Source organism: Phaethon aethereus (assembly GCF_964289735.1).
Source record: "Phaethon aethereus genome assembly, chromosome: 2".
In the NCBI taxonomy this organism is placed as follows: domain Eukaryota; kingdom Metazoa; phylum Chordata; class Aves; order Phaethontiformes; family Phaethontidae; genus Phaethon; species Phaethon aethereus.
The window spans coordinates 133,705,822-133,733,399 of record NC_138582.1 but is presented as its reverse complement, the minus strand read 5'-3'; the positions used below and the strand labels follow the sequence as shown (position 1 = coordinate 133,733,399).

Here is a 27,578-nt window from a genome sequence, read left to right as displayed (position 1 = left end):
ACAAAAATAAATGTAAAAAGTCTATTAAATGAGAAAGGTACAAATTGATTTTAGAGGCTTTTTTTTCCCCTCCGCACTACATCAGTGGGAAATAAAGTAGGTCTGCACTACTGCTTACCTTGTATCTTTTTTTACATCCAGGAACAGGACAGGCAAAAGGTTTCTCATCCCCTCCATTCATGCACATTGAACTAAGGATAGCTTCAGAGCTGATAGCACTTTCTGTCGTCCAGGACTCATCACTGTCTGATTCTTCATAGTCTACTTCCTCCTCATCATATTCACTACCTAGAAAAGCGGGGTGGTGAGATAAAACAAGAATAAATAAGAGCACAGCAAGATAACACATTCTGCATTTATTACACCAGTTACAATGACTTGTAATTTCCCTGCTTTTGTCTTTGCTGGAAGACAGTTATTTTTAATTTTATAAACCTATCTTTCTTATAGTTATTTATTCCTTCATAAAGACACCATGGTTCTTTTTCTAATAACCAGGACAGGCATTATTAATATATCTTTATAAACTGTTAACTGCATGGCACAGAAAGTTCAAAGGACTGATTTTAAAATGCAGTTTCATTACTCCTCAAACACCAGGATCCTTCCTTCTTTCCCAGCGCCTGAACAGAAAATGTGGTTCTCCCCCCCGCAATTAAAGCTAATTTTAAGGCTTTTCTTTATGCAATACAATACTGAAGAGCGTAATTCTACAGATCATAAACAGTGTAAAATAATATGTTGACAAGTCCTAATGCATTTACTAGCCCTTTGGAATTAATAGGAATTATAGCACAACATTAATAAGAATTATATTGTAGCAATTACAGTTGTGAAATTCATTCCCTCAGGTGTGGGGATAAATTGCATTGTGTGGCTGCCCTGAACAGACCGCATTATGTTCCAGATATGCTAGGACAGCATTTGAGCAGCTGGTGCTGAGTTTATTTATTATTTTTAATTGCAATAACTATTAATGAAATTCTCTGTAGAAGTTAAATGTGAAACAAGAGAAATTAAGAAAGCAGAATTTCAACTATAAAAATACAGTTAAAAAAAAAAAAAAAAAGGCAGGGTAGGGAAGAGCCCCAGCTGATTAAAAAGAAAATATATGCACAGAGGGAGAGAGAGGGAAAGCTGAAGGAAACTTCTGTGGTGTCAGCAGGAGGTGGTGCTGTGTTTCCCCTCCCCTTTCTTCTTTTCATTTCCCAGCTCTGCTAAATTTTATCCTTTCTGCTGAAAGACGATTTGGCTCAGAGTGCTGGATTAGCTCCTGCTATTAAAGACAGTTATGTGACACTTGCATGGCTCTATTTGCTTCCCTCATATGCCCTTTAAGTGCACGCCTCTAAGCAGCTCTACACGCCGAGAAGAAAATGCAGATGCCTCACGGCAGTTTAAAGAAGAAACATCCCGACTTCTCAGAGAAAACCCATGCTGCAGTGTACAACGGGGTCTTTAGGGTTTTTTTGCTTCTGGCAAAACTAGATACGCACCTATCGTCCACAAATTTTTCCCTTTGGATTCCTCCTCCTCCCCCAGTACTCTTGCTCAGACTCGGCACCTCTCCATCATTGAGTAAAACGCGTGTCAACTGGTAGCTGCAAGTACTTGGGGCTCCTGAGCTTTAATCAGATACTGTAAGTTCGCTTACAGATGTCAGGCTATCCACGTTCCCTTCCTGTGGTTTCCATCCGTACAGGGTGGTGCGCAGATGAGGAAAGATGGATGGTTTCCCACCGTCAACAACTGTCGACATGAGCGCACGCACACATGCTCTGCAGCACATCTGGAAAACTCTGCCCTGCTGACTGCGACTCCTTATCCCACACCGAATGAGCGAAAGCCAAAGAAAGCATTATTGACCTCTTAAAATATTTCTGAACTCTAGGAACAGTTAACCTAAAATGAAGTTAAGAGTTGTTATAGTTTAATTAACTAATAAAAAAATGGAGGCAAAACCACAACTCTGCTTCTACGATTTCCTGCCCTTGATTGTATCTTGATGGAAAAAATTCCTCAAGCTGTTCCTTTCAAACTTTTTAGCTCAGTGGTTTTTTTTTTTTTAAGCAAACACAACAGAAAACCCCATTGTAAATACACGTATGCACTCATAGGATGAGAAAATACACAATTCTAAACACTGATACCAGCAATTTCTGCCATTATAATCACCTCCTTGTAAGCCCCCTTAAGAGGGGGTGATTTCCTCCCAAATAGGATTTTGACCTCCCAAAGAAAACATCATTTGAGAATGCATGACATCTACTAAGGATATCACTAATTTTAGTGATAACAAGGAGCATGCTTTTATAAAACAACAATCAGTGCTCTATAAAACTTAATATGCAATATGGTACATGAGGGAAAAGAAACACAGAACAGTAGGGAGAAGCAGCAGTCATTACAATTATGCATTTCCATAGGTTTTCCTGTACTTTCAGGGCATCCTTTTAATTTTTCTAGTAACTTTACTGTAAGAGCCAATTCTGTAACAACTTTTGTCCATGCTTCACTTACAGACACATTGGAGGAGAGAGACAGAAGAAACCAAAACGTGTGCGTGAGCATCTGTGAGGTCAGACCATCCTTATGGTTTTCTTTTAATTAGCTTACGTGAACAAAAATGCAAGATTTTGTCTAGTATTGTCAAAAGAGTTGTTTAAACAGTATAAGCAAATTCTCCATTGTCTTGATTTTTTAAATCCAGACTTGTCATTATGGATTTTACAAATGTGATGAGCTTTTCTGAGTAAGAATAACCATATATTTTTCTTCTTGCACAGAACAGTAATACTAATGGTGCCAAGTACCTGAAAGGCATATTACTTTAACAAAGCTGGAACTGCAGTCTATTACTGCTTTTATCTAACAGTGTCCTACTGAACTCAACTGCTTGTACTCTCTTTAGAAGAAAAAAAAAAATTAAAAATCCCCAAATGTATTTAAGAGGGTCCTGGTATAAACAAAATCCAAAACACTGTCTTGAAAAAAAAAAATCATCAGCAATAAAAATGTATCCTTTAAATCATTATGTTATTTCAGTTGCCATAGAAAAACAACACTGATTTAGTCAGGCTTTTAAGTGATTCCGCCTCAGAATTTAATTTCCTCAGTTGTCAGTGTCTAAGAGCAGCAACCCATACAGTGCCTCACTGATTGCGTGCAATACATCAGAGGCAGCGGGCAAAGAGGAAAAACAAAAAGCACAACACACAGGTTGGTGCTGCCATAATAAACAGCCCCTAGACAGGGTATTTTAATTAAGTACTGTAAGGCCGGGGACGGTGGCTTTGCGAAGCCGCTCCCAGGCCGAGCAGGAGTCCCTGGCCCTCAGCTCCATGTCAGGTGTACAAACTGCAACCCGAGCGGCCGGCTGCTGCTGGCTCCTTCGGGCAGCTTGCCAGGGTACCAGCCGTGCGCTGAAGGGGAAGCGTGCAGCAGTGCACTTTGATCGAGATACAGCTTGCTTGCTTTCTTTTCTTTAAACTTGGTTGGTGTTTCACAATAATAATTGTAAATATTTACTTTTTAAAAGAAAAAAAAAAAATTAAGCACCTTTGCATCTAATCCATGGCCTGTTCCAGTGTGTAGCAACTGTGTGACTTGGACAAGTATTTGCAGTATCTCTTAAGAGAGCTCCAAGAGAGCTGGCTCACTGATCTCTGCTTCGACACTGCCATGCGCACGGAAAACAGGATGCTCTGCTGGGGCATGCTGCCCTTCTAGGGGACCGAGCAGAGCTGCTCCTGTAGCATGTGTGCTAATGGCCTTACTGTTCTCATCATCCAGTACTCAAAGGAAAAATATTAGAATTAGGCTTCAGAAGTCTGAATAGCAAAAAACTCCCCAAAAATCAACAGCACACATTTCTCTAAGATGAAGCATCCAAATATCTGGAGGGGAAAGGGTGATAAAGCAGCACATGCTTTCAGCAAGGTGATGTACAAATACACAATATTACTACTGTAACTAAATACTAGTTCTACAATAGCAAGAAAAATGCCTTCTCCAGCTCTCTCCTCTGGCAATGCTCTTTCTGAAGCTCCTTGCTAGCTAGCTCATTGCTTTTTACTATATCCAGTTTCATCATCTGGCTTTCATTCAGGGACCTTACATAGTTCTACCTCAGTTTAACCTAAACCCAATGTTTTATCGTCCAAATGACTTGGTAACATCTTCCTAATATTGCCCCCGCCCTCACATGCAATGTTCCCTCAGTCCTGGCCCACAAAGCCATTTCCCCTCTCCTCACTCCAGTGGCCCTGCCAAAAGGCTCACTTCATCTGTGCTGCCCCCAGCAGATTAAAACCAAAACAAAGGGAAGGAAAGAATGCTAGTTTAGGTTGGGTTTTTTTGCTGGAATTTTCCATGCTGAGACAATGCCACTGCTCCTCAAAGAAGAGGTGGACTCCACTGGTGGGGATGGACTTGAGGTTGGCATGGACTTAAGGACACCACTAGGCACAGCTGGCATAGTATGCTGTATCAGAGCCAGGTATTACCTAAAATTACTCATTATGAAAAGACAGAAAACATGCAGGGTCACAAAGTATTCTGACAAGTTATTTATCTTTTAATTTTTATGCCGTGTTTAAACACAACCCATCATAAGAAAGAAGGCTGTCTACATCACAGCAGTTCATTTGCCAAAAGTAAACACATGCACGAAAAGGGATGATGATTACTGCCTGCGTGGTAAGAAGTCTTTGCGGTGTGATGAAAAGCAAAGTTGCACCATAAAGACTTGCTCTACCTCTTATTCCAGTCAGTTTTGCTATTGAAATCAGCGAGAACATCATTTAATCCTACAGCAAAGATCTCACCTCTTGAAGGCCCATCTACTACTACTTCTTCTTCCAGCAGATGAAGTCAGTAATTTAAATAGCTCAGAAACATTTTTCAGAGTTAATCATTTGACATTCTGGAATAGACAACATCCCAGCTACACTGCTGAAAATTTGAAGCCTTATCTTTTATGTGTCTGGGGTTTATTTGGTATTCACACCACTGTAGCCAAGATAAATTCTGCCTTTTGCAGTGAATTCTGCCTTTGAGTGAATTCATTCCACCGTGAGATTTACAGAGGTTTTTTTTCCCCTCAATTCTAAGTCAATCTTGGTTCTAGCAGGTGCTCATCATTTGTAGTTATGTCACTTTTTAAATCTAAAGACTTCTACACTGTGCCTTTACATATAAAAAAAGACAAAGCTGATGAAAACCAGCACAAACTGTGTGTGCCATTACAATGAATACGATCTATCTTGACCTCTGATCAAGAACATTACAAGTTCTTTCTTTCTCCTCCCATGAAGAAAAACAAACCCAGAGCATCCTTGCTAATTATTTTTGTGACCAGAAAGCATACATTTAAGTATACAATGAATAACTATGAGCAAACAGCTTACTGCCGTGGAAACCAACACTGCCAGTGTCACTGAAAGTTCATGGTAATTTCCAATAATCTCTCATAAAAATTCAGTTTCACACTTCGTCCCATGCGGGACCTGCAGTTTCTATTTCACAGAACCAGTTTTATGAGCGCACTTCTTATGTTAAGAAGTTTGCATTCCCCTATACTGTGACAGCTTCCTTGATAAAAAAAAAGGTGAATTATTAATATTATGTGAATTTTGGTCTAACACTAAAGCATATTTATGAATTTGTCAAACTTCTTCCCTCTGTGCCTATGGATGTACACACTTTCTCCATGCTCACCAGCAAGGAGAACGTTCCCACAGCTGATACTCATTGCTGATCTAAAGACCTATCAAGTCATTTGCAATGAAATATTCTTTCTTTAAATAAAGCACAAGAAATAAATGCTAGGGGCAATGAAATACAAAACAGTTAAGTAAGATGCATCATGGCTGCTATGCAAATCTTTGGTTTAGAAGCGATAGCAGGACTCTCTTGGCTGTGAGCTGGTACCAGTGGCTCTGCAAACCCAGGCAACAAATTTCAGACACTGGATCATTCAAACAGACTAATCCACGGTTTTTCCTTTGCCTGCTTGCTTGTTTTTGGTGCAGGGGGAGAAGGGAACTCAGAGGACAAAGTGTTTTTCAGCCTTTGTGAAAGGTCCATTCAGATTACCTTCTTATATTTTCAAAAATGCTTCTTATCTCATGTCCACAAAGACGATGTAAACATGCATATAATACGACTAAAGAAAACCCAGGGTAGTTAAACAGAGCACTGTGTAGTGCTACAGACATTGGCATTTTAGATTGCAAATGCAATTCCAGCGTTTGGATTAAGCACCTACATAAAGCCAGCACTAGGTTCACCATGGTGAAGGCTGAAGCCTTTCTTCAGCCAATGGGCACAAGCAAACGCAGTTAAAAGTTTCCTCTCTTATCCCAGTAAGAACCTCTGAACCTTGCTCCTGGGAGAGGAGAGGCAAATTTCTTCTTGAAGTCAACTGCATGCTTGGCAGCTCTGCTGTCACTCGAGGGAGCTGCTTGAGATGGTTATGGTTTGTCAAATGGGCACTTGCCAAGGCTGGCGGAGACCTCTCTCCCTCTGCATGATCACAAAAGAGCCATCAAAATAACAATTACAACTTATTATTGACTTGGCCTTGCGCCGAGCGGGGGTGTGGCACAGGGCATGTCCTGCTGGCTGCTGCCAGCCCTGGCGCAGCGGGTCCTGCGGGCTGTGTGGTCTGCGGCGGTCGCTGCCAGACTGCTCTCACACACACTCGCGCCAGGAGCACGTCCCTCGTCTTGCACTTCAGCTGGTGCCGCTGCCAGCATCCTACTCTTCCTCATGACACTGGTCAGAGCAGGATTTGTCCAGAAAAATGTCTTCTGGAGAAACCACTCTTCCTTCCAGTCCTCTCCTAGCTCAGATCAAGTATCAAGCGCTAAATAACGAGCTGTTTAGGAGCTATTACTACTCAGAAGAACTAATTTTCTATTGTCTCTGGCTGAAGCAAGGCTCCGTTAGCAAATAAGCACTAAGAGAATTTAAAAAATGTACCTCATGTAATGATGTGAATATGGATTCCAATACAAAGGGCAATATAGCTTTTAACATTATTTTTATGCAGAAAGTACTTGAACACTAGAGAAACTAAGTTAGAACACTCCGCCCCCCCCCCCAACTTTTTCTTGCTTATTTGCATCATTTGGAGAGTAACCAGCAGGGTCTGCTCTACCAAAGGAAGGAACATTTAAGCAAGCAAGGATACAGGTAGATGTTTCTGGACATCCTCTACCTACTCACAGTCGCCACAGAAATGGCAACTCTAACTTGCACAGTCACAAAGACAGTCTGAAAAGATACTTTCCACAGCTATGTCAGAGGGTGGGTACCTCAAACAGGATGAACCCACAAGTAGTTACGCACCCATGCCACGGATAACCCTGGTGTTTTAAATGTAATGGAAGATAGGTCAATTCCAACATTTCAAATCACCTTTAGTTTTCATTTAAATGCACAGTGTAAGCTCATGCTGAATTTTAAGTGACTGAAAATGTATTCAGTTACAAGGCTAGAATCCACTTTGGAAAGTACACAAACACTTCAGATCCTATAGGTAAAACACAGAACCGAATATACTGTATTTTGGTACGGAATGATTTCAGCTTAGCTAGCCTATATGGGAAATCACCCTAAAATCCTAGAGGTAAAGCTAAAATGATAGAGTTACAAAATAAACATAAAGATTTTTATTTAAAGTATTATTAGTATGACATTAGTATTATACATTCTTATTCAATAGCAGTAAAATTGGTAACTATTTGCACATGAGATCTGCTTACCACTTTGTGCTACAAGACAAACAGAACTAATAATGCTCAGGTTAAAAAAAAGTAGTCCTCCAGAGCCAATGTAAGGGTTGGTGGAGCAGCTGGACTCTATCTGGCCCTAGGAGCCATTTGCTATCTTGATGCATCTGTATCTTGATATTGCTATATCCAAGAACGGTCTTTAAAACTAAAACACAAAAAATCCCAAATCCAGAGATTATAAATCCACTAAAAGGAGCCTGCACACCTATATAAGCAGATATGTTACAACTTATTGAATGTATAAATGTATGCAAGTAAAACATACATCTAATAAGCTAAATAAGAAACAAAAAAATTCTCCACTTCCAATTACTTGCGAAACAGCAACTAATCACAAAAACATGCATGTAAAGAACCAATTCTGGAAAAAACAGTCAACTGATACCATGGCATGTGTTTTGTAGAACAGGACTTTCTGAGAACGCTTGCAGAGGTGCTAAAGCAAATTGTTGTAATGTCACTGCACAATGTGCTGTTGAGGTTTTATGGTCACACTGCGCCAATAGTCTCGGGAAGTTATTTTGCATTCTTATATAAACCTTTTTCCCCCAATCCTGTTTTCCACAAAAAAGGGCTTTCAATAATGTAAAATCTGCTGTTTATACATAGTACAGGAAAAACACGATAAAACCAAGACACAATCTGTATTTTAAACATATTTTAAAACTAGATTTCTACCACTTCATGTAAACATGAACAAAAAGAACATAAACTTCCTGTAATTAAACAGCAGCGTTTTACATGGCACTTTTTTAAAATCATGAAAATAAAAAAGTAAATCAATAAATCAATCCAGCAGACCACTCCCAACTTAAGGCTTAACCTGCAAATTAAGGTAACAGCAATAAAACCTGTGCCAGCTGGAATCCTGTCTTTCTCTGGCTTTGGCATGAGCAGCAAGAGCAGGTATATGGTTGAAGAAAAACAAAGTAGGACATTTTCCACCTTTAGTCACAGGATGTTAATTGAACTCTGGCAAATGTTTAAAGATATTCTCAAAATGTTCAAGAAAGAATTAAAACCAGTTGGGGCTGAGAAAAAGAAACAATCCGTCCTTCCTACCCCCTCTTCTCCCCCCAAACATCTGTTCCAAACTTATACTCCAAAAACCACAGCGAAGAACAGTCATAATTAATGTTATTTTGGCTTTTTAGTTGCTAGGCCTGCATTCTGAGGTTAGAAATACAAAAATACAAGTTCAGGGCACTATTACTGTACTTAAGGACTCTCCTGATGCATATAACAAAAAAGCAGTTTTTCTTTTCTCTTCTTTTCCTCTTTTTTCATAAAAGAAAGAAAAAATAGAAACGGTATCAGGAAACAGTTTCATGTTTAAGATAAAGGATTACAATAAAAAGTACCTACATAAATGAACTACAGTTTATGAAGCTATGAAAATACATTTTAGGCCCCTTTTATAACATTGAGTTAAATATGCTTTACAGCTGTACAAAAGCTATTCATCCACTTACAGTACAGGCCATAAAACTGCTAATGTACATAGTCCTCACCCACCCCGACTGCTGCGCGCTTTGCCATCGTCGGCGTGCAAAGCCAGCAAGGATGCACGGAGCTACCACCAGGCTCCAGGCCAAGGAATTGCTATCACTGCGCAGGTAGCACTCACCATGCGAGGAGCGCCGCCGATTTCAGCAGGATGCAGCGAGGTGGAGATTTCCAAGATACTTCTGGGCTGGACCTTAGACCCTCACGTGTGAACGGGCTGAATCATGCCAAAGGGATCCCACAGCAGGTTGCCCACGGAGGACCAGGGTGCAGTGGAGCTGCAGAGACCCACGGCACCTCAGCGGTCTTGCAGCAGCTTTGGGCCGAGGGAATTTCATGCTTATAAGCCTCAGGAGGGCTACAAACCCCTGACCAGCAATGAGGGAGGCAGTGGCAGATTCTCCACTTTAATGCACTGAAGGGTGAAAGGCTTTATTTTGTACAAAAATATACTTAATGCTTCTCTCTACCTGCTTTTAAATGCTCTGACCATCTAGATTTAAGAAACTCCATCAGTATAATTTGAAAGATAGCCCTAATGACAATACTCAGAATTACCAGTAAGAACTAAAATGCCTATTGATTACTGAGCGGAATTAAGGCTTTTGTCATCCTGCCTATGCACAAAATCTACAGGAAAGATCTGTTATGTTTTGGAATTAATCCTACTTTGTGTTTCTGAGAAATAAATGCACTTTTAACACCCAAACATAAGAACGCATTCTGTGGGGAGTTGTGTCTGCTCTCTCTTTTTTAAAAACAAAGAATCTGATGAAATAAAATCTGCACTGTGCCTGGTATGCTGTCACAAACCTTTCTTTGAGGCTATCGCTGTTTCAATCAGGTGTACAAAACATGTTAGCAGGTGTGAGTTGTTTCAGATGATATATCACTGGGCTGAAGTTGAAATGAAAGTACTTTTCAAGTTGTTATTTTCCATTGCTCCTTGGCTTCTTGTATCCTTTGGCATTAGAGGCAGAAGAGAAACTGCCGTGAATGATGCTGTCTGACTATATATGGAAAAATCTTACAAGAAGAAGCCCATGCTAGCATGGACAAAGCATCGGGCTTCGTCCTCAGCAAGAATCTGGGTGATGTCTTTCACCTGCCAGGCCACAAGTGCTAAAAAGACAAGAGAATATGTAGTTTTGGGGTAAGCAAATGTTTCATAGTCTTTAGCTCACCCGGTGATACACTAGTGCTATCCTGTTTTTCCTACAATTTTGTATCACTTTGATGATCGTGTATGGGCTAACATCGACTCGTAATACACCATTTCCCCTGTGAAATAAACCTCTCTGTGTTTTAAGTCATCAAGTGTGAAATGGTACGTTAGTCCTTGCTTTTTTCTACTTCTGATTTGCTTTGGCTACAGTGCAAGGAAAACTCTAACATTTGCTTAAGTTTCACCATCTTCAGCACACTGAAGTGCTGGCCTGAATAAGTATGCTTTTTTCTGCTAAGCACTGTAAAAACTTCTTGAAAACCGTAGGTGCTTTCAGTATGCAGACATACAGCACTAGTATAGCTAGAGTGATTTTTTTCAGTTCTCAAGGCACTACAATGGTCCAAATAAATCCCGTTCAATCTTGCAGTGTAATATTTTATATATACATATATATGTGTATATATGTGCACATACCTAGGAATGATTTAAATAAGCACCTAAAAGTTCCATGTACCCAACTACAGTCTCCAACTTTCTGAAAAACATTTGCGCTTTCAGTTAGTAATTTTCAAGGTAATTAGCAGATTATTTATTAAGCTAAATAGTAAAAAAAAAAAAAAAAAAATTCCTTCCACCAATTGGCCCTTGCAGTATAAACACACAAACATGAATGCCACCATTGTTACCCAGAACCACTGAAGCTCCTTTTTCAGTGTCAAGCTATTCCTACATCAAACCAGTTATGCCACAAGCTATGAAAGGCAGGCACAATATGATTTCTACAAAATATATAATTCTTACACATTTGGAGGGATAAAGGTCCATATACAGTGGGTGCACTTCTACACCAAAAAACCTATCACAAATTAACACAGAGATAATCTTTACTTTAAGCTTATTGTTCATCTTCTGTTCTTGACCCTGTTAAAAACCGTTTGCCAGGTTAGACTACTACAGTGGGGATCATAAAACAGTTCCTGTGCTTAGAAGTACTTTAAATCTACAAGCCATATTTCTATTGCTCCTTTGTAGCTCAAAAACCAAAACTAGCGATGATTTTATGAGTTGCTATAGTCTAGACAACTCGGTTACTTTTCAATGAAATTGTTCCTTGGGGAGAGTACTGTGAAAATTCCCATACAATTAATTACAGGTATGTGCAACTAAAATACAATTCCACAGCACAGTAGCTTTACAATTGCCGGTGCAATTTATGTCCACATCAAGCAAGAATGCTCTGAAAGCGCCGGGAAGACAACGTACAACAAAGAGGACATTGCATGTAAAGCTACCTGTAGTGAGCAAGACGAGAGAAATAAGATACAATGTTAAATTTTTTGATGTGCCTTCTCCTCTGGCAAGATCCAGAGTTCTACTGGAAAACTCAGAACGTGACAACTGAGTCAATCTTCCCAGAACATTTTTTTTTTTATAGCAAACGGGGCTCAACACATTTTTACTGCCAAGTTAAAAAGCAAATGAGAATTTAACAGAATTATAAGGGAAATGTACCAATAAAGGAAGAAAAACAGAAAAAGCAGAGGAAAGCTATGGGAAGAATTATGATTAAAAAAAAAAGCTTTCATGTATTTTCCCCTCACAGCACAGCCCGGTTTTCCCCCATCAGCTATTTTTACCGCAATCTTGATTTTCCTCTATATACACTTACAAATGGCCTTTTAACTTTGGAAGTAATTTCAGTTGTTATAAGCACCACTTTAAAATAATTTCATTTTGTGAATGTAGTGTAGGCCTTTTTGTACTTAGGTTTTAAGTTAGTTTAGAATGGAGTTAACTAAAGGACTAAGCAGGGGAGGTTATAATGATATGTGTCCTTGTGAAAACCACAGAAAAGTTTAGTTACAAGAGAATCCCAATCATTTTGCTCCATCTTTACAAGGTTACAGCCTTGGATCAGTGGGAATCCCAAACCTCTGAAAAAGTAAGATGCTCATGAGTTGTGTTGGCTGATCTAGCACAGCCCTGCAGAAATATGCCAGGATCCGTACCCCAATGCTACAGGACTTTGAAAGAAGCAAAGTCATGCGCTCGGGGCCCTATACGCCTTGCAAACAACTGACACTCCTCTCTCACCTTGTCCATCTGCACTGAAAGAGGTGGTCTTTGAGGAGTCCCAAACGCACTATAAAACAAACCAGGTAACTCCTGTAAGGCAAACAGGAGCTGGGGTTTGCAGAGTCCTTAAAGACTCCAGTTTTGCCTAGGAGACAAAAAAAAGGACACCATGACCTCCCTTATAAGAGAAATAGGCATCAAGCCTGGGCCAACTCTCATCTTTCATTCAGGGTCCAGCGAAACTGCAGAGCATGTACCCAGGTAATCAGACAGCTAGATTTCAATAAATGGCATGTAACAAAATGGTACAAAGGAGAAAAATCAAGATACTCTTTGGTAGATCAAAGATAAAAATGAAATAACTTGAATAGAAAAGTTGTGTCTGTAAACACGTGTCCTGTTTTAGATTTCTTAGACAAAATCTCTCTCCCCTTTCCATTCTGCACGCCTATTCCACTTCCCCTTCTGAATGTTGACCCTCAGTGACATCTTGGTGCTACAGCCCCCTCTCACAATCCTGTAGGATGTTATTGTTTATCTAGTTTACCTCCAATGGTAAATATGAGAAACTAACCTGTCACTGGCGATTACTTTTTATTGCCACTGCTTTATCAGAATTCCATGAAAACTGATCAAGAAAACAGGTGCAGCAAGAGTTACAGCAGTCTGCCAGTGGTCCTTCAGCAGAAGAGACCTCGAGCCATTTTGGCATGTCAAGGTACAGTTAATTCCATACAATCCAGGTGTACTTGGAAACCACTGAGCCACCAGTTTGTGCAGATTAGACTAAGATAATGTTCTTGGTCTTCATAATAATTTCAAGCTGTCTGATTTGGGGCTGTAAGTTAGTGATTATTGTTTGCCATGCAGTCATGCCCAACATATGACAACAGCACTGTTGCTGTACATGCAATATGAGATCATCTTTGCTCCACAGATCCTCCAAGCTTAAGTTTCATTATGTTCTGGGAATGTAGTTCATTGATTTGGTTTGGTTTTGTGAGTAACGGATATAACACGTACTCTCGTCTCTCTAAGGAACCCGGACAGCCACCTGACAGCAGATCACTGCAAGAAGAAAGAGATCTATTTCTGAAGCACTTAGCCAAGCACGGTGATGAGCACTTAAGCATTTTTTCACTCTGGATTACTGGAAGAAAGAGCTGAATATGTATGAAGCGAAAGTCTGGCTCCCTAGAAGGGGAATGTGGCATCTAGCTCTGAAAAAACATCTTTTTGCTGTTGCTGGGAATAAATCCCACCTGTGCTAAGAAAAGCCCCATAGGAAATAATAGCACTTTTACTTATTATTTTTCATTGTTATTGGAAACCTCCTACTATAGCTTTATTCCTTAAGGCAGAAACTAGAAACTACCACAGATTTTACTTATTATTCATGCTCAGTTACCACCTCAGCCAAAAGCTCATGTTAAAACCTCGTACCATGTCTACACACACACATATATTATAGTTAAGTCATATGTTGATCAACTGCTTTGCACAATGCCATTCATTATTTTTTTAATTATTATTTATGTATTTATTTTTTACAAGAACACCCATAAGGGTCTGTTAGAATAGGTGCCTCAGACTGCTAAATGCTCGGCAAATGTATGTATGTATTAATTAGCGTGCAGGATTAATACAGGCCCCCAAACCTGCAAATAGATGGAGCCATTTTGGCTCCAATAATTCTAAAGAAAGTTTTCTTTCATCATCTGCACAGAAATGTGAAAACCTGGCACCACTGAAGTCCCTCAGAGGGAAGTTTTGCCACAGACCACAATGCAGTTGCCTCAAGATATTTTATCATATAATTTATTGTACCTTGCAGGCCTGAAATATCAAAAGCATTCAGACAAACTTTCATTATGTTGGAGAACAGAATTTGGTCTTCATTTTGTGAAGCATGGTTTAGTTATTTTCCCATACTGTTTACACAAGAGTGGCTCTATATGTCTAATTTTTAATAAAAACACAGCATAGAAGTTCTTCAGTCTATGAACAGGCAATTAAGCAAGTAGAAACTTCTATCAATCTCAACAACTAATGAGATGGTTCCTCAGACATCTGAAAGCATGTTTTTTCAAGCTACAGTTGAACTTCGTTGATTTGTGCTTTACTATACTAGACACCCCATAAGTCAAACACACAAAAATGTAACACTCTCAGCCCACTTCTCAGCAACGATTTAGTACAAGAGCCATGGGATTTCATCTCATATTTCTCCTTTTCATTATTTTTTCAATTACATCTGCATGATACTACACTACATTAACATAAGGTGTAATAATTAAACCTGAACATTTACAATATGCTAACACAGCTGAAGAGTTTTTAAGTGAATGGCTAAAGTTAGGCTTTTATGCATACATAAATTTTTGAGCTTGCAACTCCGCAAGTGCAGAATACTTCATTCCCGTCTGACAAAACACTTGTTATGTACTCAAAGTCAGGCATTCACCTCCCTCAGTATTAGGAGCTTAACATTAATCATGTGCTTAAGTGCACGTGACCTGAATTTGTAGCATGATTTTCAAAAAGCCATCAATGTGTACTTGTTTCCACTGACTTGTCCTGACTCCCAAGACTAATTTCAAGCACCTTTAAAATCTTAATCAAAGAATATTTTTCAGTGCACTATCTTTACAAAAAGAAGCCCACCACAAAAGAGCAAGCTCTCTCCAGCTGTAGCAGTATTGAGCCAATCCACAGTGCCCAAAGAAAAAGCTGCTGCAGATTATCAAATGAATAGCGGATTTAATGGTTCACAGTCTGATTCAACCTAACATGGAGTTCAGAAATGCCACCTGCTGACAGAGTCCAAAGAGATTCTTACATAAATAGCAGTTCTGCTACGAATTCAGATTAATTTCGCTATGTATTAATAGCACATCCATAAACAAAAAAAGCTTGAGCACCTAACCCCTCCTCCTCTCAGTCTTTAGTTCATTTGGCAGGCGGGACCCTGTTACTTCACATTTCTACTGTCCACTTTAAACTTACAAAGTAGCCTAGCTGTGCAGATCTCTTTTTCTTGCTGGATTCTGTTTAATGTGCTGTTATAGCACTCTGCATAACAGCTGTCCTTGCCATATGATTACTTCATTGTTGAAAGCGTAACATATGGAAACTGTACTGACATGTTAGCTGCTTTGATACCTATGAAGAGGAATGAACTTTTGCATTACAAGACAACGCATTTTTTAAACAACTTAAGAGTAGCAAAAATTAAACACACATTTAAAATCTAAACCACATTAGTTTCCAGCGTGCCTGTTACTCTATTTTCAATGCCCAATTCCAATGGCTGGTTACTATTGTGTTTTTGATTGCTATTACCAGCAAACAATGGGTGGTTTTCTTTCAACTTTTGCATTCTTGGGAAAGAAAAAGTAATAGATTCAAGAGGAGGCCCTTGGGATTCCTTCATGAGTTACCCATGAAGGCAAATGCTGTACAGCAGAATTATAGGAATGGTATCTCATGTCACTGAGACAACATTACCCGAGATAACAACATTTACTGGGAAAACTCATAAACTGCCATACAGAGCTTTGCTTCCCAAAATCAAAGCTCCCACAACAGACAAGTCCTTAATGGGCCAGAAGCAAGGTGAATCCTTACAGATGCATTTCTGAGTCCCAACTGCCTTTGGCAGGAGGAGAAAACAGCTCTTCAGTTGTAATACACAGACTTTCCTTCCCTGTAAATTAGTCACCCATAGAGGGAACAATGAAGCTCTAAATCATTTCATCAGTAGCAAGAACACTCGTTAACACAAGCTGTAATTGTTTGGTCACTGTTTTGCCAGTAGTTGCATTTGGATCCTGAACAAAATCCAGCTGAATAAAAGATTAATAGTCTGAGTTGTGAGAATCTATTAGTTTTATTGAATAGAAGTTTATATATACACTATTTCAATCTTGGAAGATATTCCCTAGTAATGTAAAAAATTCTCTTTAATTTGTTAACTAAACCTACAACAAACACAAGCATATTTAAAAACATTGTAGATATTTAAGAACGCAGTTGCACTAGTATCAAAAGTACTTCTAATTACACTAGGCTCTGAAAAGGCACACTAGGCGAAGACTGATTTTTTTTTGACTGAAAAGATATTGAATTTCACTTTCTGTCTTTAAATCACATATTATATAAAGTCATGGTTGAACACTAGTATGATTTCTTAGAAAAAATTTGTCCCATTTCACATGATGTGTTCTAACTGGCTAAAACAGTGCAGCTTTAGGATTACTGACACAGCTACAAAGTGGTCTTGATTTCAGTTTAAGAACATGCTCTATACATCTAAAAAACCGCTCAGTTACTATAGGTCTACTAAATCATGGTTCAAATAGTATCCTCAGATGGCAATGTAAAGGTTTCTATATCAATAGTACTAAATTAAAAGCTTGGATTATAGTTTTTTTTAAAGTCTTAACATATTGCTGTACTGCATTTTTAGGCATATTTAATTACAATATCACTGTTTTGATCTTAGCTGCCTTTAAGATTAAGACCAATCCTACAAAGTATTTTTTACTCCAAATTAAAATTAATTATTACTTTCAGGTTTTACTAGAAAGAAGAAAAAAAAAGATATTGAAAAGTTAGGTATGTTCTGTGGGTAGAAAATGGGGTCACTTTTGTAAATACTGAGATTGAGCTCGAGGAAATTTCAAGGAAATTTGCTGTATTAAGGAAAAGTCTTTCAAATGCCGTCAATCAAAAATGACTGCACAAATATGACTCCCCAGAAAGGCATTTATCCTAATTAATAAGATAAACTAATAGTTAGTCACCTACTTAAATGACAGCTGCAAATCAAAATGGGACTTGCCAATTCTCTCATGGGGTCAGCTATGACCACCCATGAAAACTTCACTCTTTCATCTTTACAAGTGGAAGGACTGACAGATGGCCACGGCTATTCCAGCCAACCATAGCATCCTCAATGCTCGCTGCCAGGACTGGCTGTCATCCGCTGCCCAACACAATCAGGCAGTAAGTAGGTCTATAAACCTATCAAAACAGTATAAATGTTATAACTTATAATCTATTAAAATCAAAATAAACAGGAAAGGAGGTTGGAGAGCCAGTTTCTTCACAGCAAAATGTAATGCTAATTATGAGGTTTTCAACTATTCCAGTTTTTTTTGGGGGGGAGGGCAAGACTTAGGTTTGAACCATTAAAAAGCCAGTTGGTAGTATTAAATTCTTGCTTGAGGATTTATAAGAAGGCCAAAAATTCACTCCAGGCTGAAATTTACTATCCCAGGCCTGGAAACTTTTTTTTTTTTTTTAAAAAAAAAAGGTTGACATAAACATGGAAGAAAAAACAAACAAACACAAAACAGTGGTTTCATATGATTTTTGGCATTCCTTCAATCCAAAAGGGGCTCTTTTTTTTTTTTTTTAAGTCTGAGACTTATTAGTATGAATTACTTTTGTAACTAAAATCGGGACCAGGTTATTTTAATAATGAATTACCAATCAGTTACTATCACTGAATATACATATACCATACTGATATATGGTATCACTGAGATACCATAGTTTTTGAAGGAATGTCAATGTTCCGACTTACACTCAAAAGCAAGGAAGTCAGGGGTTGAAATTTAATCTGTGAGCCACACAGATGTATGAAAACATTAAAAAAATTAAGAGCGTATGTTAAAGACGCAATGTCAGCCCCATTTTTATCCATAACTAGACTTCATTAGTTTTGTGGGTTTAAAATTGACATTTAAAAATAAAAGCAACATAAGTTTTTGTGACTCAGTTGAGTGCTCCTTTAAATAAAGAGATATTTCAATGCTTGCAGACTGTTAACATCTTTCCAAAATAGGCTATGTGCTGGTGCTACTTAGCTATATTTCCCTATCACCCTAAAGGAGTCTGTATTGCTGATGGAAGCCATTTCTTTTGCTAAATACCACATGTGAACTCTAACAAGAGCATTTAAGCCTACTAAACAAAATCTCCCAGGAGACACTATTGTTAAAACAAAAACTGGAACAAATTTTTAAAGTGAACTTTCTGCAATCATTAGAGGATGCAGGTCTTAAAAAGAAGAGAAAACTTGTTATGGGAGAGGGAACAAAAAGCCAAATGTAAGCAGAGAACACATGCCAGTCACCCCTGAGGGAACAGAGGGGAGGTATAGAAAATTAACTGCCGCATTTCTACTTCCCACCAAAACCACAAACAGGCCGTTTCAGAGGACTAACATATACAGAGTCTGCAGATAAATACATGTCTACCTCATTACCTGAGAAGAGCCTTAAGAGCACACTTCTTTGCTGAATATTTCTGCTTCTATATGAATAATCTCATTTACACAGAAGAAGGTGTTACCCATACGCATGCAACATTTGCAGCATGTATGTGTGTCAGCTTGGAAGCTGCTCAGCTCCGTCTGCAAATTTGGCCTGTAGTCTTTTGGCACAGATTTTTACTACAAAACTTAACAAACATTCTCTGCAGCCAAACCACCTTGAACTGTTTCTTATCAAATTTCACAAGCTAAGTGGGTTGGAGTCTGGTCGATACATGGATGAGAGATCATTATATGAAATTATGCTTTGCTGAAGAATGACAACAGTAGTAGCAGTACCTTGAACAAGAATGGCAAACAGCCATAAAGGACAGATGCTTTCTGCTGGGGGACATGCATATTTGTATGCCATCTCACCAGCCTGTAAGGCGTGTTTTCTCTCTGGCACCTAAAGTAGCACCATCTTGGAGTTACACCTTGTGCAGTATCAGTAATGCCAGGCACACTGATGAAGTCTGATACCCTAACAAAGTATTGAACAACTGAGATGGGAGATAATAAAAGAGAAATTGCCATTTGGAATGTTTAACTAACAAATTGGGTCAAATCAATCCCATTTTATTTTTGACAAAGTATAGGTCTAAAGAAGGATGAGGACAACGATTATATTTGGATTCTAACAATGAATCAGATGACAACCTTTCAGGCAACCTAAGGAAAAACAGCCTTTTCGTTTTCTGAAGTTACCACAACGTACATGTTTACCTGTATTCAAACATGAGTTAACTAGAGTTTGCTCAGAGTACAAATCAAACAGGATTGTATAGAAGGAATACAGCAATATTCTTCATTCTCACTAGATGCAGTGGAAGGTATGCCAGCAGGGCTTGAAAGTTGTGTAGGCCCTGCAAGGCTGAAATGCAGGATGATTTACTTGCTCTAAATTGTTTCCCTGAAACAGATCTTGCCTAACTATCCTTGGTTTTATCACTTTGCTAGTTGATTGCCATAGATACTTGCACTTGAGGGAAAAAGATTTGCATTCAGCCAATAACAGACGTGTGAGCTGCCTATCTAACATTAGTCTGCCAGCCTTCCTGGGCTCCCTCTGCAGGCGCTGCACCGGACAGAAAGAGAAACTCAGCCATGGCAGGACTCAGAGCAGCTCATCTATTTAAGTTATAACCATCATGGAGAACAAAATCCTATGCCAGGCAAACATTGCGAAAAATTCTGTAGTTATAAGAAAAATCTCAACATTTATTTTAGGTCCAGAAAAATTTTTAGGATGACAAAAATGGAAATTCTGGGGTTAGGCTGCTGACTCAGTTGATAGGTAATTGAAAAAAAAAGAGAGTCTTCAAGACAGAGTATATGGGTTTTGCTACCAGGCTATTACAAACCCTAACTTTGGGACAGGGCTCCAACAGGGAACTTGGAACACAGGGTGCAGAGAGTGGAAGTTGGTATTATTTATAACCTGGCAGGCAGGACTCCGAGAAACTCAGTTAGCCAAAACAAGCCAATTCTCCTAGCTACAGGTAAAATAACATTCTGAGTAACTTTAAAAGTTTGAAAAATATATAAATAAGAAAAATAAAAGTATTTCAGTAGACAGATATTGGCTTTTTTTCTTTAGTACTTGATGGAACATGTTTCAAACAGTACACCTCTAACCAATGTTCCTGACAGATGTGCAAAGTTATACTAACTGACCACATCATGAATTAGCCTTCCCAGGAGGAGCTCTACAAAAGGTAAAACAAAAGAAAGCAGAAATTCCTTGACATCTGTATGATGTCAAGGAAATGAATCAGTTTGTTTCAAATAGGAGATAATTAAGAAAATCTTACTTCTAAAAATTTCTGTATTACATTAGGACTTCAACATTTAGCTGTTCTCAACATGCTTCCTTTTTTCATACACAGGGATATGCTGAACAACCAATTTGTTTCAGAACTTCCAGACAGAGTGTTGCAAGGACTGCTACAACTTTTCCACTTCATAATTAATACTAAAACATTAAGTAGCTTATATAAAACACATGGCATAGCAGTTTATCAAAGCCGGGATGCTCATATGATTTCCTATTAAGAAGACTATGTTGAGCCTATTCATTACAGAACAGATGTATTATACACATTTAGCTTTTTAGAAGGAAATATTGGTATTTAGTCAGAATTATCTGTTAAGATTTCTACCCAATGTATACCAGAGTGACTTGGGCCAAGAGATATAATGCAGCACAGCAAGCAATTTTCAGTTTCTCTAACAGTGCAAAAAAAATTTCCAGGAATTTTATACCTAGGAAAACCACTGGAATACTGTGTTTGAAGTAAACACAGATCACTTTTTTCATACATTACTTTTTTTGAACATAGTTTCCTAATGAAAGTCATGTCTGCATGATGACAGCAGCTGAACACTCCTCCCTGTCCACTCATTTATCTACGAATTCACACCTCCTCCCCCCAAAAAATAGCAAAGGGGCAGGGGGGAAGATCCCAACCACTTTTACTTGTATCTTAAACTGGCACTGTACCATGTGATATGTCAGAGGTCTTTTGCACATTTGATATTTCTGGTAAGGCTAATTTCTTCACGTATGTCCTGGTTTCAGCTGGGGTAGAGGTTAATTTTCTTCATAGAAGCTAGTGTGAGGCTATGTTTTGGATTTGGGATGAGAAAATGCTGATAACATATTGATGTTTTTAATTGTTGCTAAGCAGTCAAGGACTTTTCAGCTTTCTGTGCTCTGGCCTGCTAGCGAGAAGGCTGGGGATGCACAGGAAGCTGGGAGGGGACACAGCCAGAACACCTAACCCAAACTGTCCAAAGAGATATTCCATACCATACAATGTCATGCTCAGTATATAAACTGGTGGCATTGGCTGGGGAGGGGCCATGGCACAGGAACTAACTGGGCATCGGTCAGGAGTGGTGAGCAACTGTGCTGTGCATCACTTGTTTTGTATATTCTATTATTATTAATAATAATATTAATATTATTACTATTACTACTACTACTACTAATCCCCCCCCCCCCGTCCTATTAAATGTCTTTATCTCAACCCACGAGTTTCACCCTTTTCCTTTCCTGATTCTCTCCCCCATCCCTGTGGGGGGTGGGGGTCTGAGTGAAGGGCTGTGTGGTTGTTTTGGCTACCTGCTGGGCTAAACCACAACAACGTAACAATTTCAGCTGTGATCTTTAAAGTTAGTGTCCTTCTCTGCTGTAGCAAAGAGTCTAGAAACAAATGCCCAAACACATTTTAAAGATTGCAAACCAAATGCAAATAAAAGAGCCCGAAGCTTTTGTTTCCTTTTTAGCAGTTCTTCTTCCCAATGTCTCGCTATGTCTATTGTTCTTCAAATGCCAGGTAGCAAAATTGCTAGTCTATTTGGCATAAACCAAACAGTAGGTGCTTACCTGTAGGAGTACTACTGCGAAATGAAGAGGAGGGAGTGATTGGAGGGGTGACTGGAGGAGTAAGGCTTCCACTGCTGTGGCGAGGTGGAGTAGATACATTCCCACGGGACACTGTGCTTGACAAAGTCAAAGAGAGTTTCGGCTGAATCTTTTTCTTCAAAGACTCCTGCTCACGTCGAGCTGCATCAGTCATAAATCTAGGACAAGGACAATCATGAGGATGAGAGGCTTGAAACACTGTCCACAAGCAAGCTCTAAGTAAAGACAAAGTATTTTTTGCCCCCGGTGACCAAATAGAGCTTCAAACTCAGCCATGACAAGGATCCTCTGCCACATACAGATTTCAAGAATACAAACTTCTCCATCAGCAGCTTTATTCCAGCACTCAAGATCTGGGCCATTTGATCTGATTTCGATAGAGCTTACGTTAGACATTTGCATCACGTGCAAACACACGAACTTTTTTAAACTCCAACCAGGGATCAGCATTGCACACAGTATCACAATAACCATACTCAATCCTTTACAATAACTACATGCAATCATTCTGTGAAAAAGTAGCAGAGTAGCTGTAACAGAGAAAAACGCTAGGGGCAAATGTATTGAATCTGAAGGTCAAAGCGTATGTATGAATTAGATTGTGTAGATACGTAATTTCCAACTTAGGATAATCACATTCTTTTTCTAAAGGTTTTCAACAATGTTGCCTGACATAAAGCTGTCCAATTAAATTGCAGTTCCTCAAACAGGAGTTCCCAACTCTTGAAAACCAAATGAGGTCTCTCTGTAGTGCTTTGCTGAACGCCTAATGCAACTCAAGGTTCACCTCTGTGGGCATTCTACCAGTATGATGCAAGGTGTGCACCAGTAGTACACTAATTCCAGCAATGCAACTTTTTGATCTCTCACCTGGAATAAAAATAGCTTTTTTCAGTTTTATTCTGACTCCTTCCAAAAAAGAACAATTGAAGTGAAAAAGACCACTTTTATTCCAAGTGCCTACACAGAGGTACACCAGAACACCCAATACTACATTATGCTGACATTCAAAGCATCACTGCTGGCACTGCATTAACCCTAACTTGAAGGGACTGGGGTTCCCCCCCAACAGGATCTCTGCAACTCAGACTTCATGCACTTATCATTCAAGCAGTATTTTAATCTCTGCCTTTTCTCTCCACTGTATAAGGTGCCATCTTGAAGGATTCCTAAGAAGACAGGCTAGAGTAAATCACCTTGTCCATACAGTCCTCTGTCCTTCATGCTGAGGTAGAAACTATGCAAATAAAACAATACACACTAGCACGTGATACAGAACAAGAAGTTAAGTCACACACAGACATTTGTCTGACCAAGTTAGACAGACTAAACCTGGTTTTAGCCAAGACATGAGCTTTACATAATGAGCTCTGGCAACCTTGGCAAACCATGAAGGGTGCATTCAGAGAGGTGAGAACATGGTGTAGCCGGTACACTGCACTTGCCTTGGAGCCAGCTGTCACCCAGAAACTCACATTTGCAATCCAATAAGGAAACAGAATGACAAAAATTACCAGCAATTATTTGTATTGGACTAAGCGAGGCTGACCTGGCTTTCTTTCAATAGTCACACTCTCCTCAGAGGAGCCTAGGAAAGAGAATGAGGCAGACTCAGGGATAGAAGCAGCCAGAGAGAACAAGTCTGCAGAGGAAATAATGAAGATGCTGAGTTGTTGTACTGGGTGTGGGTGGCAAGGTTTTGGTAGCGGAGGGGGCTGCAGGGCAAGAAGAGGTCAGGGTCTGCCTTGTACCAGCCACAGCTGGTTTCAGCCAGCTCCACAATGGACCTACCACATGATACAGCTGAGCCCATCAGCAAAGCTGGTGGCACCTCAATGAAAACATATTTAAGGAAGTGTAGAAAATGCTGGAAGGAGAGAGGAGAGAACACAGAAGAAAACAACAGAGGGAACGTGAGAATAGCAAGGTCAGAGGAGTAGGATGTGCTGCATGGTTGAGAGCATTTACACCCCTGGAGGTGCTGCGGCCTGTGAGTGACCAGAGCACAGGACAAGCGTGACAGACAAGAGGTGGCAGAGAGAAACTGCTACAACGTGATCCCAACCCCTGCACCACTTCTTGCCTCACCAAAGGGACTCAGTGTGGCCTGCAGTGTAGCAGGGGAAGAAAGATGCCTGGAGTAAAGTGAGACTGGGAAAGGGGGAGGACAGGCGGCTCCCCCCCCCAGTGTTTTAGGGTTTTTCTTTTGTTTCTCAATAACCAATACCCAAATCAGTAATTAAGTACTTATGCCAGCTGGCAATAAATTAAATTCCCCAGGTTGAGTCTGTTTTGCCCATGACAGTACTTGGCAAGTGATTCCCTTTATTTCAGCCAATGAGTTTTCTTGCTCCTGCTCCTCCTATTTTCTCCCCTATCTCTCTGGGTTCAGGGGTGTGGGGAGTGAGTGAGCAAGTGGCTATGTGGGTACTTGGCTGCTAGCCGGGGCCAATCCATCACTCTACCAAATTTCTTGTCATAAGACAACTGTATTTGCTGTGACCAAACTGCCTGTTGTGCAACTTGACGTTCCTTATCATAAGAGAAGACATGGAAGCAACCCCTGACGTACATCCAGAATCTAACACAGGGCTAGGAGAAGCACCTTTAGCTCCCAAGGAAGAGCAGCACATACTGAGGAGAAGGAGGCAGAGGCAATACTGCCACAGCAGTCATCTGGTTCACAGTTTATGTCCTGCCATCATATGAAGGATCAGGACACAGGCTGGCTGGACAAACTGATTCTGCAGACCACTGTACCACAACAATTGCACTGAACATGACCAGCAGGTCACACTGGGTCTCACAGCAATACATAATATTTGCCACAGCATCTGCAACATGGTGCTGTAGGACAGTCCAGTTTCTTCTCTGGGTCTCAACCAACAGTTTAAATTAATGTGAATCACTATATTCATTTAGGCTCCCTAGAAACGCAACATTTTGTGACTGCTCACAACACATGGGCTGTTTGGGTGGAAGCTGAGAAGATTCTACTGGCTGTGAGTCCAGACCTGACTGCGCTTATGGAGAGACCCCTAAGAAAAACAGCTCTTGTGGAACGGTAAGGGATGCATACGGAAGGGGAAGCAAGAAGGAAAAAAATGGTGGTTTTGGCATCTGTGTGAAATATGAAAGAAAAATTTGGCCTAGATATTAAAAAAAAAAGCACTTTTTCAAAAGAGATTTGTGTACTTTAACACAGCCTCAAAATACTGTGGCATAAAATTTTAAGTACCATTACAGCAATCAAGATGCATCCTGTCCATCCATACCATGAAGGCATTAATAAGTGGATCTTTGCCATGATACGCAACATCGACACACAATTCACAGACATTAATAAACAGGTATATGATATGACAGCTTATCTTCTTTGAACAGAGACAATACATCATGTCAAACCCAGATATGGCATTTTTATGAAGTTAGTATTTAAAAAGCAGATATCCATAGTAACAGTTCAGTTTTAAATTTCTCTTCTCTAAACAAGGGTGCAGATATTATTGACAAAACAGTCCCCAAAGAGAAGTCTAAATTTCATTCAAGAAAAAAAGAAGTAAAAAGATCTTAGTAAAATGGGCATTCAGTACATATTTGCTTCCCTCTAACTAGGAAATGTTTAATTCACTATTTTTTGAATTTGTATTATGATGTATGCTTGCTTCCGGATGGGAAGCCTTATTCCTTACAAAAATGTTATGGCAACATTATAAATCCTTGAAAACTTGGAAGATAACCTCAAATGTGAGAAATTAAAAGCAGCAGCATGAACACTGCTATTTAATAAACTCAGCCACAAATAACAATGTTAAAATAATATTGAGGTATAACCAGTCTAGTTGAAGTCCACAAAAATCAGGAAAATTTGAAGTTATAGCTGAAACTTCTCCCTGTCCTATTAACTTGCACCCATTTGGGCTAAGCCTGTTGGGTATGTTCCAAAACATCATTTGTTGTCTACACATTGTGAACCTGAGAGAAATGGAAGGCAGAATCATTTGAGAAGTTCAGTTCCTGATATCTCAAGTATGCAATTAACCTTTTCAGATCCAAATAGCCCTATACATGTTTCTTGAAGCACTGGCAGTGCTATGGTTTTGAAAAGGAAACTTTTCTAAATGGATTAAAATAAAACATTTGTCAGTATTTTAATTGAAATGCAGTATTATACTTGTGCTTAACTATGGTGGTGTTCTTCAAAGCTTACAATATAAGTGTTTTAATGATGGGTATAGAATGACATTTCCAACTAAGGCTTTAATTTTCATGTTGAAAGGACATTATGGTGCTCAGAAATGAAACATGTTGGAATTAAGGTTGAATACTGGTCTCTAAATTACACAATTGCATATGATTTTCCCTGCTTCATTTAAATGCGCAAGATGTGTGGGAAACGGAAAATGAACTGTAACTAACAAAGGCTGCTGTAAGACCACTAGTCTCTCTCACCATCCTTAGATACACCTCCTTGCTGAGCAAATCTACCTCTGCTATTTTCAACTCTTATTCTTACTCTATAACCCTGACCCTCTAGTTCTACCACTGCACAGATTTCAGTCATCTTCCCCATTGCATAGGATTGTGTTTACACCTCATAAGCCTCTCTCTCCACATCCAATACACCACATAGGCGTAGTGGAACAAGGAGAATCATTCAGTTCCCATTCACTGACCCTGTTTTGACAAGCATGGGGTTTGTGTGCTTTCTTGCAGATGGTTCATAATGTCAGGGAGTAAAAGAAATCTCTTCTAGCCCCATTTTTTCTTTCCTCACCCTTTCACCTTCCTAATAATTCAACTCCCTGCTCCAAAACACGTACGTGCAATGACTTCTGAATCAAGTGCTTGCAACAACTTCAATAAACATGAGCAAAATGTAGTATTTCCCCCTCCTCTCATTCCCTGGAATGGTTCAAGTATTTTTATTGAAATTTTCCCAAGAAATTCAGCCTGAAGGAGACACCCAGCATGGAAAATTTCAGCCCAAACAGATGAATGCTGGCAACATAATAAGCAACTCAAACAGTCTTATAATGGAAAGTGTTGCACAACCTTCCATATAGGTGGCAATGTAATACAAACGGCATTAGCTGTTATCAACAAAAAAGTCACAAAAAAAGCAGAGACAATGTTCAAATTTTAAAAATCCTTTTCAAATCAAACCTTTACAATGTTTATAGGTCCTGTCACCCCAAAAAGCTTTGGATTCAAGAATGAACAGAAGCAGAACACTCTCCCAGGAATTTCCTTGAGCTATTAGTGTGTACCGACTGTTTC

General features: G+C 39.4%; 1 protein-coding gene across 1 annotated transcript in view; it reads right to left on the bottom strand.

The window, feature by feature from the left end:
* The window catches only part of JAZF1 (JAZF zinc finger 1), a gene marked incomplete at its 3' end in the record, with an annotated part of 194,121 nt that overhangs the window by 7,531 nt on the left and 159,012 nt on the right, over positions 1 to 27,578 (bottom strand). The window contains exons 3-4 of the mRNA XM_081996659.1: positions 22,260 to 22,456; positions 119 to 288 (exon numbers count right to left, since the gene is read on the bottom strand). Coding sequence (XP_081852785.1) covers positions 119 to 288; positions 22,260 to 22,456 — 367 coding nt within the window. The remainder of the gene's footprint in view (positions 1 to 118; positions 289 to 22,259; positions 22,457 to 27,578) is intronic.